This window comes from Lepidochelys kempii, chromosome 27 (assembly GCF_965140265.1).
Source record: "Lepidochelys kempii isolate rLepKem1 chromosome 27, rLepKem1.hap2, whole genome shotgun sequence".
NCBI classification, from domain to species: Eukaryota; Metazoa; Chordata; order Testudines; family Cheloniidae; genus Lepidochelys; species Lepidochelys kempii.
In genome coordinates, this window is record NC_133282.1 from 7,398,836 (window position 1) to 7,416,148 (window position 17,313).

At 48.3% G+C, this 17,313-nt stretch overlaps 1 protein-coding gene across 3 annotated transcripts in view; it reads right to left on the reverse strand.

Moving 5' to 3' along the window:
* ASIC2 (acid sensing ion channel subunit 2) overlaps positions 1–17,313 on the reverse strand; it is a 1,343,693-nt gene that overhangs the window by 48,405 nt on the left and 1,277,975 nt on the right. For all 3 annotated transcript variants that reach the window (XM_073325645.1, XM_073325646.1, XM_073325647.1), the window contains exon 4: positions 436–586. In XM_073325645.1, the coding sequence (XP_073181746.1) occupies positions 436–586 (151 nt within the window). The remainder of the gene's footprint in view (positions 1–435; positions 587–17,313) is intronic.

A 17,313-nucleotide genomic window follows, 5' to 3' on the forward strand; every position in this document is an offset into this window, starting at 1 on the left:
TACTGACTTGCACATGATCACCCAGGAAGTCAGCAGCAGAGCTAGGATGAGAATTCAACTCTCCTGAGTGCCAGGCCAGTTCACAAGCCACTAGACCAGCCTGGCTCCCTTCACAAGCAAGTGCTTGTAAAGATTAACTGTTGGCACATACACAGCCCCTTCCAAGCTCCGAGCTTGATCCAGCAGCCCTGGCTCACTGTGGAGGCTCCAGACGTCACCACTGAAATGCAGACACCACTCAGCACCCTGTGGGAGGCGCCAGAGCAAACCCTTCCGGTCCCAAAAAGTACCATGGGGAGCCCACCCACAGCATCAGGGCTTCCAGGTCCCACCTGAGATGATGTGGCTGCTGTCCTAGTGCCAAAACAAGAGCCTAAGGCATTAGCCCAACCACACACAGTCAGATATGTTCCACGCATCCCCATGCAGACTGACCTGGCATGTGGACCATTTTGCAGTTGCAGTTTTCCACAATGTAGCGGGTTTCACAGTCGATCCTGCAAGCTGTGATACTGTAAATGGGGAAAAAGTCTAACCCCACATCCGACAAGCGACACTCGCCCCACGGAGGGGGCAGGTAGGTCAGCTGCAAGAAACAGAAAGAGCCGGTGGTTAGTAGATCACAGGCATCAGCTGCAGCATGGAAGGTGCTTGGGGGAAGATGAGTGAAGGGGAAGCTCTGCTCTTTAACAGATCCTGGCGACGAGCAAGGCACTGAGTGTGTGTGTCTCCCTCATTGCGTCGGGCCCTTCCAGACGGAGGAGCCCCGCTGGGTGAAGGACGAGAGCAGGATTGTAATAGCACAATGGCTGTGTGAAGTGGGGACCGAGCAGGAGGCCGACACAGCAGTTAGACAACGATAGGAGCATGCATAGTCACAGATGGAGTTTTGTACTGCTAAAGGGTAGTAGAACTCGGGACTCGGTGACTCCGCTCTGCTCCGCCAGGGAAGAGTCCTAAGTGTAGTGACACATCACAAAACAGAAGGGGCAGGCTGGTGTTGGCAGGCAGATCTCCCTTGCCTTGGTGGGGAAGAAACTGGCAGGTTCCCAGAAAAAGCCACCCAACCAGCCCAGGAACAATTTCCCCAAGAATTGTTTGCTTCAGCAATGCCATTTCACAGTGGGGGAGTGGAGCTGCCTGGGACTCGGCAGAGTAGGTGCAGGTAAAAGGTGTTGGCCTGCGTTTGCCACGGACTAGAGATTCTTGGTGCCTCGTATTTTGGGTGCCCAGTTTGAGACCCTTTAGGACAGGTGCATGCTGAGCACCCCGGCACTCCCTGGGGCAGCCACAGTCACTAGTCCCCTTTGACAATGCAGTCCAACAGCTGTGCAGGGGTGGGACGAGGTAGGTACATTTGAACAGGTCCAGACAGGGGGTCCTGAACACCACATGGGAGAGCTGTGAGCTGTGCTTTAGGAGGTAGTGTGGCCTAGTGGATAGCATGTTAGCGCAGGACTCAGGAGGCCTGGATTCTACCCCGGCCTTGCCACTGCTTTGTTAGATGACCTTAGACAAGTCACTCTCCCTCACCACCTTGTCCTTGCGCTTCAGTTTCCCCATCTGTGACATGGGGATAATCATACTCCCCAGCTCTGAGATCAAGGAATGAATGAACTCTCTCTGAGCCAGGTGTTGGTTATTATTCCCGCCAAAGAGTACAGCTCTGTTATTTTGAGTGTCCAGTGATTCTGAGTGTCTCAGCTTTTGGGGTAAGACAAGTCGGGTCTGATTCACAGAGGCGCTGAGCGCCTGCAGCTGCCATTGATATCGCGCGGTGCCCGGGGTGCTCAGCAGCTTCTCAGAGCGGCAGACATGCCAAATCAGGCGACGAAGAATTCAGGTTCCCAGAATCACTGGGCGCTTTTGAAAATCCTGGTCCAATCTCTTGGGGGGTTGCATCCCAGCCTGCCTATAAAACACAGCTTCCTTCTGACACCCGTCCCTGTTTTGCATGAAATTAACTGGTTTGTCAGTGTCTTCAGGAGAATTTTTTTTGAGGGGAGGCTGTTTCTCTCCAGCTCAATGGCCAAGTCTGTCTAGCTGGGGCTGTAACAACTCACATGGTTGGTGGATCAGGCACAAGAGGTGCCCTGTGGGTACACTCAGCAGTAAACTACAGCTCATGTATCCTGCTGTGTTTAGTGGAGTGACTCCTCCTAGCCAGGCCTTCTGTTGCTGGGGCCTTCCCATCTAGGGAGACCAGATTTTCTACCACCTAGGGAGGTGGTAGAATCTCCTTCCTTAGAGGTTTTTAAGGTCAGGCTTGACAAAGCCCTGGCTGGGATGATTTAACTGGGAATTGGTCCTGCTTTGAGCAGGGGGTTGGACTAGATGACCTTCAGGGGTCCCTTCCAACCCTGATATTCTAGGATTCTATGATTCTATGATTCTATTTTCAAAGTAAAAAACAGATGGCTGTCCCTGGGGTGTGTAGGAGTGGGGAATAGGGCAGCAGCAGGGGATAGGTTAGGTGGACAGTCAAGCAACACCTCCACCCCTTTTTCCTTCTGTGGATCTGACTCTGTACAGGAAGGGCTGGGAACTTATGGGGAGGGTGGTCTGACTGGGAGGCCTCGTGCAGGGTGTCAACCATCCTATAGACCCCCAGACTCCTATGGTCCCTGTCATAAATATAAAGGGAAGGGTAAACACCTTTAAATCCGTCCTGACCAGAGGAAAAACCCTTTCACCTGTGAAGGGTTAAGAAGCTAAGATAACCTCACTGGCACCTGACCAAAATGACCAATGAAGAGACAAGACACTTTCAAAGCTGGACGGGGGGAGAAACAAAGGTTCTCTGTCTGTGTGATGCTTTTGCTGGGACCAGAGCAGGAATGCAGGTCAGAACTCCTGTAAAGAGTTAGTAAGCAATCTAGCTAGATATGCATTAGATTCTGTTTTGTTTAAATGGCTGATAAAATAAGCTGTGCTGAATGGAATGTAGATTCCTGTTTTTGTATCTTTTTGTAACTTAAGGTTTTGCCTAGAGGGATTCTCTATGTTTTGAATCTGATTACTCTGTAAGGTATTCACCATCCTGATTTTACAGAGGTGATTCTTTTACTTTTTCTTTAATTAAAATTCTTCTTTTATGAACCTGATTGCTTTTTCATTGTTCTTAAGATCCAAGGGTTTGGGTCTGTGTTCACCTATGCAAATTGGTGAGGATTTTTATCAAGCCTTCCCCAGGAAAGGGGGTGTAGTGCTTGCGGGGATATTTTGGGGGGGAGACTTTTCCAAGTGGGCACTTCCCCTGTTCTTTGTGTAACACTTTGGTGGTGGCAGCTTTTAACCTAAGCTGGTAAGAATAAGCTTAGGGGGTCTTTCATGCAGGTCCCCACATCTGTACCCTAGAGTTCAGAGTAGGGAAGGAACCTTGACAGTCCCTCTGGCAGAATCTGTTCCCTTAATCACAAACCATTTCTCTCTCTGCCTTGGGGGAGAGAATCCTTTACCAGCTGTTCCTTTGGTCACCCTGTCACAGAAATCAAGTCTATTTCTGGCCTTTTAACCTGTTGGTTCCCAGCACGGGCAGAACAAGGCTTGTAGCTTGTTGGAGACAAGTTTTGGATCTTCAAAGCTAATCAGTTTCTTGTAATTGGCCCCCAAGAGTTTGTTCAGAGGTTGCTTATCTGGATCCATTGTACTGATTCCCTCCCCTCCGCCCCCAATCCCTTATTAAGCTAGAACAACACATTCACACAGGAAAGTCTTATAACCCAGTAGACAATAACTTCCCCTCATGGACCAGATCATTCCATTATTACATCTTGTTAGGTGATTACATATCAGGGCCACACCCATACTGCAGGGAGGGTCAAGTGTCACCACATGGGGCAACTCCGGTGGACAGTTTCACTTCCTCAGAGAGCTCTTTCAGGTGACCACTCTGTAGAGGTTACAGAAAACTCAATGAGGCTCTGGGGTTGGTAACACTGACAGGGACCAGGGACGTCCCTACACCCTGTTCCCATCAGCACGGGGAGGCTGGAAGGGCTCCCTACAGCCTGATCTCTGCTGCTCCTTTATCCAGCAGAAGCAGCAACTGTGGAGTGGTGCACAACAGGGGCTGCGCATTCTGTCTTGCCAGGTCTGGAAGCAAGGGAGTATCAAACCCAGGTCTTGTGGTATTTCGAGGACTGGGTAAGAACTGCAAACACCACTTCAAATGTGAGGGGGTTTCCTGGTCCTGCTTGCAGGCTAGGGCTCTTTAGGGAAACATGAGATGATCAGAGTCAGTTAGCGTACTGTCAGCCTGCACTAAGATGAGTTGTGCCTCTCTGTTTTCTGGGGAGCAGCCTGTTTTGTGTCACTCAGTTTTGGGTTCTTGTGTGTTATCATTCTGATTTCTGAGAAATAAAGTTGTGTTTAGTTGCAACCTTCCAGCAAGGGTATTCTATGTTTTTATCGAACTTCTCTGATGGTGTGCCAAGAAACATAACAGGTCTCTTATGCAGGAGTTCGGAGCAGTAAGTACCACAGAGCCACTAATCACGATGCATCACCTGGCTTTGTTAACTCACTAAATTTATTGCCTCTTGGGAGAGCAGTCTGTAGCGTTGAGGTACAATTCCTGGAGGGCTAAATTCCTAACAAAATCCTTCCTGTTGCCATAAAGAGCTAGGTACGTTTTAACATGAATCTTTACTCCTTGTCATTATGACAATATCTCTGGACGATAGTTGATATTTCTTTTACAGCATCTGTGAGATGGAAGGCAGCATCCTGATGAATCCTGCACTTTCAGGGTTTTGTGTCATGAGAAATTATGGATAGTACTTCAAGGGGAAATTCATGTACTGCAGTAAGTTGACAGATTCTCTCAGGTGGTTATAAATTTTAAGGCTCTGTGTGGATCAGAAAATGCACAGGCAGGGCCCTCTTGGGAGAGGAGAGTGCCCATGGTATAGAACATGCCCAGAGGTCAGGACTACACATGTCTTGAAAGAAGGAGCATAGTTTGGAGCATTTGAAGGAGCATAGTTTGGAGCAGTGGTCCCCAACCTTTCCGTGGGAATAGCATATTGCTATTTCCAGAAGACTGTGGCGGGTGCCAGACACCTGCTGCCAAAATGTCCCTGCTGAGTGTGGCCGCCGGAGAACCATCGAGAAGCGTCGCCGCTGAAATGCTGCTGACAAATGGGCGCCGCATTGGGGACCACTGGTTTGGAGCATAAAACCCAATTCCCAAGTGCTTTCTGGCATGCAGCTGCTTTAGATTTTGATGAAAGTGTTCCCGTTTCTGCCCCTTTGGCTGATAGCCATGCTAGGGGTCAGACGGTGACTGGAATTGGACTGTGCAACCCAGTCAGTTTCAGTGGTATGAATTTCACCTACATCTTGCATTGTTTTTTCTTCTTGGCTGTTTGTAACTGCTGCAACAGCTCTGTGGATCCATACACTCTTCCCTACTCTGGTCCAAGGTTTTCCTGACGGGTTAAGCAATACTGTTTAATGCCCTAACCTAGCAAGGCACAGAACATCCTCAATTCCAATGGGATCTGAGGTTGCTCAGGACTTTGAAGGAGACACGCAGCATGACTTAGCAGAAAACCCTGAATAGGCATCCCCGGGGGTTTGACTCATTCCCCTTGTCTATTATGAACCTCACATTTGATTAAGACTAGATTCTTTTCTGCAGCTCTTCCTGATGTTACTTTTCATAGCACAGCTGGATAACCCAAAGCCCGGGGAATTTCAGGGAATACTGGGACCATGTTGACGGCTACTCTTTAATTTGGTGTCATGGGCAAGTATCACTTTCAACTGGATGTACTGGCCCAATTCTGATCTCAGGTCTAGTGGTTCATCTATTAGTTATTTATTTATAGGTCTATCAACGTAGCAACTAAGCACCTGTGAAGGCAGCAGTATTATCCCCATTTTGTAGATGGGGAAACTGAGGCCCAGAGAGGCAAAAAGACTTGTCCGAGATCATGCTACAAGTCAGTGGCAGAGCTGCAAAGTGCACCCAGTTCTTCAGACTTCCAGATCATCCTTTATTGGTTATTTCTCCCTGCCCCCTGAGATCTTTGCTCTGTGCACAGAGAACAGCACACAAGGGGAATGCCAGAGGTGGTGGGAGGGAGAAGCAATGTACAGCAGGATGCTTGGCTGCTTAACTCAGTTGCCCCTAGTAGCATGAGGCCAGTAGGGTAGTGAAACGCCCACAGGCTGCAGCAGCTGCAATCTTTGGCCAGGACCCTGAACACCTGTAAGAGATTTGCAAAATTTGGCAGCTGTGTGAGTGATCCTGGCCCTGGCCTGCAGGAAATGGGGCCACTACAGAAGCTGATGAGCACAGAGAGAGGTAAAGTATAAAGGTCTCACAACAGGGACTAGCTGGAATAAAACTCTCTTTTTGAAAAATCCTGTGGACCGAGGAAACAAGCCTGAAATATTGAAGCAGCCGCTAATGACAGGGAAATGGAACTGCTGGAAAAAGTTTTACCAACTGGAAAGGGAGCCAGCACATTATTTCAAGGCAGCTGGGAAAGTGAGGGACACAGGCTGGCCAGCTCTGCAATGCATCTGTCCCCTGCCCTGTAGTTCGCAGGCCTGCACAAACATAGCTCCTCCAGTGCACCTCACTTGAGACTGGCAGCGCTCCCTGCTGCTTCAGGCTTGTGGCTTCTTGAGCAGCCCTGGCCAATCCTCTACCTAAGAGGTGATTATGGGCTAGGCTCCAGCAGATTTTGGTGAAACTGCTGCAGTTTCCACGGCATGCATCCGATGAAGTGAGCTGTAGCTCACGAAAGCTCATGCTCAAATAAATTGGTTAGTCTCTAAGGTGCCACAAGTACTCCTTTTCTTTTTGCGAATACAGACTAACACGGCTGTTACTCTGAAACCTACCTTTACTGGCATAGCTATGTCTGCCAGGGGTGTGTATCTATCCAACACGGCAATGAAGACAAGCCCCCCAGTGTCGAGGCAGCTATGCTGACGGAAGAGTTCTTCTGGTGGCCTAGGTAATGTCGTTCAGGGAGGTGGCATTGCCATCAGCAGAAAAACACCTCCTGTTGGTGTATGCTGTGTCTACACTAGGGGGCTGTGCTGGCAGAGACTCTGTAGCCCGGTGCTGAAAGAGGTGTAAGGTTCCTGGTGGAAAGCAATGGAAAGTGAGCTCCGGTGTAGTACGGTGATTTAAAAGCTGACTTGATCTTTGAGTGTCTAAACAAAGTAATGTAGATGAGGAGCAGGGATGTGGTGTTACCTCTGTATAGGGCATTAGCGAGGCCGTGACTGGATCCTGCCCCCGGTTCTGGTGTCCACACTTTAAAAAGGATGTTGACAAACTTGAAAAGGTTGAAAAAAAAGCTACAAGAGTGATCTGAGGTCTGGGAAAGCTGCCTTCCAGGGAGAGATGAAAGAAGCTCCATCTATTTCCTTTATCCAAGAGAAGGCGGAGAGGTCGTGATGTATAAGTACTTCCATGACGAAGAGATCTCTGATAGCAGAGGGCTCTTTACTTTAGGAGACAAAGGCAGAACAAGAGACAACGATTGGAAGCTGAAGCAAGATGAATTCAGACTGGAAATAAGAGAGACTAATCAATGGGCGCTGGTCGATGACTGGGGCTTTTAAGTACTTCTGCAACATAATACCTAAATAATAATAAATAATAAATTATTATCATTATTTTATTATTATTTACCATGCCCTGAGCAGACCCGCAGATGTGCGAAAAACAAATATCACTTCATTCAGCCCACAAAATGTTTCCATTTCAGAGCCTAGGACATGTTAGAGGCAGAACAATTTTAGCGCTCGGTTCCCATGGCTCTTCTCACGTCTGGTACCTAGCAATGTTTACCGTCTATTGTGTCTACTTTTAACCGCTTTGCAGTATTCTGAGGTAGAGAGCAGAAAATGCATTATGCTTTCCTTTTGTTTTTGAAAGCAGCAACAGGTTTGACATGCTTTGCTTCAAACACAGACTATTTCTTGCTGGCACAGTGTATTGGTTGATGGAGGAAAGCTTTTTAAGGGATAATATTAATCACATCCTTCTGTTTTTTTAAAGGAACACATGGCAATGGCCCATGATCCTACAGTCCTGAGGCTTGGTTCTAGTGTGCTGCTTTAAAGCACTTTCCAACACCTCTGAAAATACCTACTGAAAACAGATGTAGGCGAGAGAAACTACACAGTGGAAGCGGGATGCAGACTCTGTTAAGTGAGAAACTACCTCTATACAATCCATCAGGCACAGGCATTGGGTACTTATAACAGATTTATTATGAGCACAGAGGAAGGATAATAGCCTTGTGGTTAAGGCACTGATGGAGGACTCAGGAAACCTGGCTTTGACCTTTGTCTCTACCCCAGGCATCTTGGGTGAGTCTTGTTACAGCCAGCCAGTTTTGGGTGTTAGAAAGCAATAGGAATTTTCAAAGCAGACTGAAATTAGCTCTTAGTACAGTGCGCCCAAATGCTCTGTGTGCTCCCAACCAGGGAGCTTCAGAACTGCTCTGTTATGGGAGGATCTCCAGTGCGGCTATTCGCCTTGAGTGGAATTTTCAACTCTGCTCTCACTGAACTGAGCAGTAAAACTGGTTTCACTGGACGAGAGTGTCAGGGTTCCTTCCCCATTCTGAACTCTAAGGTACAGATGTGGGGACCCACATGAAAGACCCCCTAAACTTATTCTTACCAGCTTAGCTTAAAAACTTCCCCAAGGTACAAACTTTGCCTTGGCCTTGAACCGTTTGCTGCCACCACCAAGCGTTTAAACAAAGAACAGGGAAAGAGACCCCTTGGAGACATCTTCCCCCAAAATATCCCCCCAAGCCCTATTTGGGGAAGGCTTGATAATAATCCTCACTAATTTGTACAGGTGAACACAGACCCAAACCCTTGGATCTTAAGAACAATGAAAAATCAATCAGGTTCCTAAAAGAATTTTAATTAAAGAAAAGGTAAAAGAATCACCTCTGTAAAATCAGGATGGAAAGTACTTTCAGGGTATTCAGATTCAAAACACAGAGGATCCCCCTCTGGGCAAAATCTTAAAGTTACAGAAAACAGGAATAAAGCTCCCTCTTAACACAAGGAAAATTCAAATAAAACAACAGATAAACTAATCCGCATTGCCTGGCTTACCTATACTGGTTGCAATATTGGAGACTTGGATTAGGATGGGTTGGAGAAGAGGGATTCTGTCTGGCCTCTCTCAGTCCCAAGAGAGAACACCCACATAAACAAAGAGCACAAACAAAAGCCTTTTCCCCCACCAAGATTTGAAAGTATCTCGTCCCCTTATTGGTCCTTTGGGTCAGGTGCCAGCCAGGTTAGCTGAGCTTCTTAACCCTTTACAGGTAACAGGATGTTGCCTCTGGCCAGGAGGGATTTTATAGCACTGTATACAGAAAGGTGGTTACCCTTCTCTTTATATTTATGACAGGGAGTGATCCAAGGGCCCGGCGCTTTTGACAATGCTGTGCCTGGTTCAGATGTCACAGCCTCTCCCAAGGTAATCAGTCCTCCGATGGGCTGTTTGGGGCCTGCTGGGACAGCAAGACAACACCCTGATTTGTGGAAGAGCCTCAGGAACACACAAGGGGAGGCAGGGATTGGTCAGGGTTTTTTCCAAGTGCTGTCGCAACAGCTTTTCGTGTTTGGTGCTTCGGTTTTACAGCCATGGAGTAAGAAGCAGCACAGGGTGAGGAAGGATGGTCCCGTGTTGAGGAGGCCACCCTGGGACTTGGGAAACCGGGGTCTGACACTCGCTCTGCCACAGACTACTTGGGTGCCTTTGCACAAACCACTTAGCTGCTCCCTGTCTTCCATAAAATGGGATAATGGCATGGGCTGACTGTGCTCGTGTGAACAGATACTGTAAAGACTGTCAGGTGCTCCGACACTGCAGTAATGGGAGCCTTAGAAGAGCCAGCAGGTCTGAAAGCCACCTGGCCAATGGCAGCTACCCAAGGGCTACTAGAGCCTGCCCAAGCCTCTGAAAACATGAATCATAGAACCATAGAAGATTAGGGTTGGAAGAGACCTCAGGAGGTCATCTAGTCCAACCCCCTGCTCAAAGCAGGACCAACCCCAACTAAATCATCCCAGCCAGGGCTTTGTCAAGCCGGGCCTTAAAACCTCTAAGGAAGGAGATTCCACCACCTCCCTAGGTAACCTATTCCAGTGCTTCACCACCTTCCTAATGAAATAGTGTTTCCTAATATCCAATCTAGACCTCCCCCACTGCAACCATTACTCATTGTTCTGACATCTGCCACCACTGAGAACAGCCTAGCTCCATCCTCTTTGGAACTGCCCTTCAGGTAGTTGAAGGCTGCTATCAAATTCCCCCTCACTCTTCCCTTCTGTGGACAAAACAAGACCAGTTCCCTCGGACTTTCCTCGTAAGTCATGTGTTCCAGCCCCCTAGTCATTTTCATTGCCCTCTGCGGCACTCTCTCCAATTTATCCACATCCTTTCTGTAGTGGGGGTCCCAAACCTGGCTGGGATGATTTAGTTGGGGATTGGTCCTGCTTTGAGCAGGGGGTTGGACTAGATGACCTCCTGAGGTCCCTTCCAACCCTGATATTCTATGATAATGGTCCCGTTATTTTCAACTGCGCTCTACCTGATGGGCTGTAGCACAGGGCTCTGTTACATACATAGTGGGTCGGTCTACACAGCAACGTAGACCAAGGCTCGGGCTGTTTCGTTGCTGTGTAGATGTCAGGGCTCAGGCTGGAGCCCAGGCTCTATAACCCTGCAGGGTGGGAGGGTGCCAGAGCTCAGCGCCAGCCTGAGCCTGGGAGTCTACATAGCAATGAAACAGCCCCACAGCCTGAGCCCTGCAAGTCTGAGTCAGTTGGCACGGGCCAGCCGCGGGTTTTTCTTTGCTGTCTAGACAGACCCATTGTCTCTCAAAGGACATTGCAGAATCAGGAAGAGTCTGGAGAAGGGTAATGGAAACTAGCTATGGGGGGGACAGACGGCCATAATAGGAGAGACTAAAATGACTAGGGCTATTAATCAGGAAAAGGGACAGGGGAGAAGAGGTGGGAGAAGGGTAAGGGGAATTCCTGGGATAAAAACTTCTGGAAGTTTGGATAAGTGAGCAGCCAGCTGGGACTCCTGACTCCTTGAAGCTTGGATCACACGTACTGTGGTGTGTCCTGCTCCCATGGCTCCTCCATCCCCTGCTCTGCTGGTTTGTGTCCCCCGTCCCAGGATTTACCTGACCCCCCAATTGCGTGAGAGTCCCCATCCCTCCTACGTCTCTAGGCTCCCTCTCCCCACAGCTGCTCTGGGTCTCGGCAGGAGGAAGGGATGGCCCAGGCGGAAGGGTTACCTCGAGCTATTATGCTTATTTTGGTTTTGGCATTCACAGGAGCTCCTGCACTCAATGCCTCAGGTGTTTTAAAGGACCTTCCCCATCCACACGGATAGGTATGGAAGCGGGGTGTCAGAGAGGAAGCAAAAGGAGAGTCAGCCCCACATCTACCAAGGCACACAAGCACACAGCTTAGGGGGGCTCACTGCACGCCACTTGGCTTAGGGGACCTCTCTCCTCTGCCCTTAGCATGGGGATTTTCACTGGTTCTGCCTAGCACAGTGATTCAGGCCTTTGTTGTTTCCTAGTGTAGATTTTTAAGACCGGAAGGGACTGTTGTGATCACATGGTCTGACTTCCGCCATAATACCCAGCTCTTGTATAGCGTTTTTCATCCATCCCTCTGAAAGTGCTTTACAGAGGCAGACAGTATAGCGATCCCCAGATAGCGAAACTGGCGGCACCAAAAAGTGGTGGGTCACCCAGTAAAAGACCTGGGAACAGAACACAGCTCTTCTGAACATCAGCCCACGACTGTCTAGCAGGCCACACTGCCCCTGAGCAAACACCCCTCTTGTACTAACTGAGATGGAATAAATGGTCCAAAGGTGTTAACAGAACCTAGTCTCTGTCCATCATTAAACAGTGTTAAACACGGTCTGGGTTTGGTATACAGGGACCTCAGCCAGCTTAATAGCATCACCAACACCCCATTAAAAATCCCTTTCAACCACTTATTAAAGATACAGAAAAGAAGGAAAAACAGCTAACTCACTGGAAATGTAAATTATTCAGTAAGGCTGTGATTTGAACAACATCCCTTGTTCCCTTTCCCTTCAGCTGGGGAGAGTTTTAGAAGAAACCTCCCCACCCCCTTGTCTGACAGTCTTTTGGAGATAGTGTAAAGCCGGTAATAATGGATAATGGTTCTTCCGGGGAAAAGAGAAGTTAGTTGAGATGGAGGTGGTGGTGTTGCTCCTTTTGTTAAAGTCCAGTCCCAAGACATTCCCAGTGGTGTTTGAGATTTAGCTGGAGACAGTAGGGGTGGCGATGTCATCTGGGTCCCTCTCTCTGGCCCGGTCTGGTCATGACATTTTCCAGGATTAGGAAGACAAAGGCCTGGGGTCCTAGGAGATGGTGGGGGTAGGGGCCATGATGGTGAAGCCCGCTTCATCATTCTTTGTCTGTTTTCTCCAAAGATTCTTTTTCTAAGGACCAAAAAGGGAGTGGTGGGTAGAACAGCCCACCCCCTTATTATTTTGTCCACCAATTAGGCCTAATATTTGACAGATCAATTTTAGTTTCTTAATTTCCAGTTCCACATTTTTCGTTTTTACCATGCATGATTTTAACATCAGTCTTAAATTATATTTAAGTGCCATTTTATTTAGACTAAACGGGTCTTTGTCTAGTAGTTTTGCACTTGTTTATAACAGCTATTGTTAAAACCAGGTTAACTTACTTACATTAACATGTGTATTATAACATTTTATAAACTTTTATATGAATTTTACAGTTAACTTTGTACAATTTGGGTAATTTTATAGGCCCAGTTATTACAGCAGCCCCACTGTCCCTCCATTCTGCACCAGCCATAGCTTTTGAGTTGTCTTTATACATGATTTCACGGCAGAGACTTTCAACCAGGGCTTCCACAGGGAGCCCATCATTTCTGCCTGAGCTCCAGCTAGAGCAAATCTCCTAGAAAGAGCTGCAGCCTTGATTTAAAGACCGCCAAGCGATGGCGAATCAACCACATCCCTTGGAAAGCTGCTCCAGTGATTAATTACCCTCCTGGTTAAAAATGTGCAGCTTATTTCCAGCTGGAGTTTTTCTCGCTTTGCATACAGCTACCGATGATGACCACTCATAGGCTGCAGCTGGTGCAGAATTGGGGAGATCTCTTTGCTCAGTGTGTCTAATTGTAAAGAGCTGCTACTCCAATGCATAACAACCTGCAATGTCTCCAAAGCCCCTTTAGGTGTAATTCAACATCCAGTGATCAATTGATCTTTAACGGCAACAGTGTGACAGCTGATATTCTCTCAGCACAGGCACCTGGATTTTAGCATCTAAGGGCTTGTCTACACAACCGCTTAAGTCAATGTAAGTTATGTTGCTCACGGGTGTGAAAAAACCACTCCCTGAGCGAAGTAAGTTATATTGACTTACAGCAGTGTCCACACCATGCACAGCTTCTGCCTCTCATTGAGATGGAGTAATTATGTCAACAGGAGAGTGCTCGCCTGTTGACATAATGCATCTTCACCAGACGCGCTAAAATCGATTGATTTAGCATAGAATCATAGAATATCAGGGTTGGAAGGGACCTCCGGAGGTCATCTAGTCCAACCCCCTGCTCAAAGCAGGACCAATCCCCAATTAAATCATCCCAGCCAGGGCTTTGTCAAGCCTGACCTTAAAAACTTCTAAGGAAGGAGATTCTACCACCTCCCTAGGTAACGCATTCCAGTGTTTCACCACCCTCCTAGTGAAAAAGTTTTTCCTAATATCCAACCTAAACCTCCCGCACTGCAACTTGAGACCATTACTCCTTGTCCTGTCCTCTTCTACCACTGAGAATAGTCTAGAACCATCCTCTCTGGAACCACCTCTCAGGTAGTTGAAAGCAGCTATCAAATCCCCCTCATTCTTCTCTTCTGCAGACTAAACAATCCCAGTTCCCTCAGCCTCCCCTCATAACTCATGTGTTCCAGACCCCTTCTTTTGGCCCAATCCTCCAATTTGTCTAGGTCCCTCTGTATCCTATCCCTGCCCTCCAGCGTATCTACCACTCCTCCCAGTTTAGTATCATCCGCAAATTTGCTGAGAGTGCAATCCACACCATCCTCCAGATCATTTATGAAGATATTGAACAAAACTGGCCCCAGGACCGACCCCTGGGGCACTCCACTTGACACCGGCTGCCAACTAGACATGGAGCCATTGATCACTACCCGTTGAGCCCGACAATCTAGCCAACTTTCTACCCTCCTTATAGTGCATTCATCCAGCCCATACTTCTTTAACTTGCTGACAAGAATACCGTGGGAGACCGTGTCAAAAGCTTTGCTAAGGTCAAGAAACAATACATCCACTGCTTTCCCTTCATCCACAGAACCAGTAATCTCATCATAGAAGGCGATTAGATTAGTCAGGCATGATCTTCCCTTGGTGAATCCATGCTGACTGTTCCTGATCACTTTCCTCTCATCTAAGTGCTTCAGGATTGATTCCTTGAGGACCTGCTCCATGATTTTTCCGGGGACTGAGGTGAGGCTGACTGGCCTGTAGTTCCCAGGATCGTCCTTCTTCCCTTTTTTAAAGATTGGCACTACGTTAGCCTTTTTCCAGTCATCTGGGACTTCCCCCGTTCGCCACGAGTTTTCAAAGATAATGGCTAATGGCTCTGCAATCACAGCTGCCAATTTCTTTAGCACTCTCGGATGCAACTCATCCGGCCCCATGGACTTGTGCACGTCCAGCTTTTCTAAATAGTCCCTAACCACCTCTTTCTCCACAGACGGCTGGCTATCTACTCCCCATGTTGTGATGCCCAGTGCAGCAGTCTGGGAGCTGTCCTTGTTCGTGAAGACAGAGGCAAAAAAAGCATTGAGTACATTAGCTTTTTCCACATCCTCTGTCACTAGGTTGCCTCCCTCATTCAGTAAGGGGCCCACACTTTCCTTGGCTTTCTTCTTGTTGCCAACATACCTGAAGAAACCCTTCTTGTTGCTCTTGACATCTCTTGCTAGCTGCAGCTCCAGGTGCGATTTGGCCCTCCTGGTTTCATTCCTACATGCCCGAGCAATATTTTTATACTCTTCCCTGGTCATATGTCCAACCTTCCACTTCTTGTAAGCTTCTTTTTTATGTTTAAGATCCGCTAGGATTTCACCGTTAAGCCAAGGTGGTCGCCTGCCATATTTACTATTCTTTCGACACATTGGGATGGTTTGTCCCTGTAACCTCAACAGGGATTCCTTGAAATACAGCCAGCTCTCCGAGACTCCTTTCCCCTTCATGTTAGTCCCCCAGAGGATCCTACCCATCCGTTCCCTAAGGGAGTCGAAGTCTGCTTTCCTGAAGTCCAGGGTTCGTATCCTGCTGCTTACCTTTCTTTCCTGTGTCAGGATCCTGAACTCAACCAACTCATGGTCACTGCCTCCCAGATTCCCATCCACTTTTGCTTCCCCTACTAATTCTTCCTGGTTTGTGAGCAGCAGGTCAAGAAAATCTCCCCCCCAGTTGGCTCCTCTAGCACTTGCACCAGGAAATTGTCCCCTACGCTTTCCAAAAACTTCCTGGATTGTCTATGCACCGCTGTATTGCTCTCCCAGCAGATATCAGGAAAATTTCTTCTGCGAGCTGCCGGAAGAAAGCCTCATCCACCTCATCCCCCTGGTCCTGTGGTCTATAGCAGACTCCCACCACTACATCACTCTTATTGCTCACACTTCTAAACTTAATCCAGAGACACTCAGGTTTTTCTGCAGTTTCGAACTGGAGCTCTGAGCAGTCACACTGCTCCCTTACATACAGTGCTACTCCCCCACCTTTTCTGCCCTGCCTGTCCTTCCTGAACAGTTTATAACCATCCATGACAGTACTCCAGTCATGTGAGTTACCTCACCAAGTCTCTGTTATTCCAATCACGTCATAGTTCCTTGACATCACCAGGACCTCCAGTTCTCCCTGCTTGTTTCCAAGGCTTTGTGCATTCGTATATAAGCACTTGAGATAACCTGCTGATCGCCCCTCATTCTCAGTATGAGGCAGGAGCCCTCCCCTCACAGACATTCCTGCCTGTGCTTCCTCCCGGTATCCCGCTTTTCCACTTACCTCAGGGCTTTGGTCTCCTTCCCCCGGTGAACCTAGTTTAAAGCCCTCCTCACTAGGTTAGCCAGCTTGCTCGCAAAGATGCTCTTCCCTCTCTTCGTAAGGTGGAGCCCGTCTCTGCCCAGCACTCCTCCTTCATGGAACACCATCCCATGGTCAAAGAATCCAAAGCCTTCTCTCCGACACCACCTGTGTAGCCATTCGTTGACTTCCACGATTCGACGGTCCCTACCCAGGCCTTTTCCTTCCACGGGGAGGATGGACGAGAACACCACTTGCTCCTCAAACTCCTTTATCCTTCTTCCCAGAGCCACGTAGTCCGCAGTGATCCTCTCAAGGTCATTCTTGGCAGTATCATTGGTGCCCACGTGGAGAAGCAGGAAGGGGTAGCGATCCGAGGGCTTGATGAGTCTCGGCAGTCTCTCCGTCACATCGCGAATCTTAGCCCCCGGCAAGCAGCAGACTTCTCCGTTTTCCCGGTCAGTGCGGCAGATAGATGACTCATTTCCCCGAAGGAGACAGTCCCCGACCACCACCACCCGCCTCCTTCTCTTGGGAGTGGTGGTCGTGGAACCCCCCATCTCAGGACAGTGCATCTCATGCCTTCCAACCAGCTGAGTCTCCTTCTGCTTTCTCCCCCCAGACATATCATCTGGTCCACTCTCCGCAATGGTACCTGTGGAGAGAACATGAAAGCGGTTAGTTACCTGTGTCCGCGTTGTTGGAACCCGGACATTCCCCCTTCTTCTTCTGGAGGTCACATGTTGCCAAGCTTCTTCACTGGCCTCTTGGCTCCGCTGTGCAACGTGCTCTAAATCTTTAGAGCTTTGTGCCCGTAGAAGCATATCCTGACTTTTGTCCAGAAAATCCTCCGTTTCTCGTATGCAACGCAGGCTCGTTATCTGTTGCTCCAGATCTTCAATCTTCAAGATCCTGAGTGATATAAAGCCATCGGTAATAACACTGTTACTTTCCCTTCGGCATCACTCCCACTTCCTTCCCCTTCACTGCGGGCATCTGATGGATACAGTGGACAACACAAGTGCTCCAATAACAGTATGTGTTAGGTTTTAAAGAGCCTGGAGATCCACCATTTGCAGAACTAACTGTGGCTATCTCCAGGATCATGTGGGTCAATGCTGACTTTACAGTGGTGACCACTGTGCAGACCTAAGATTTA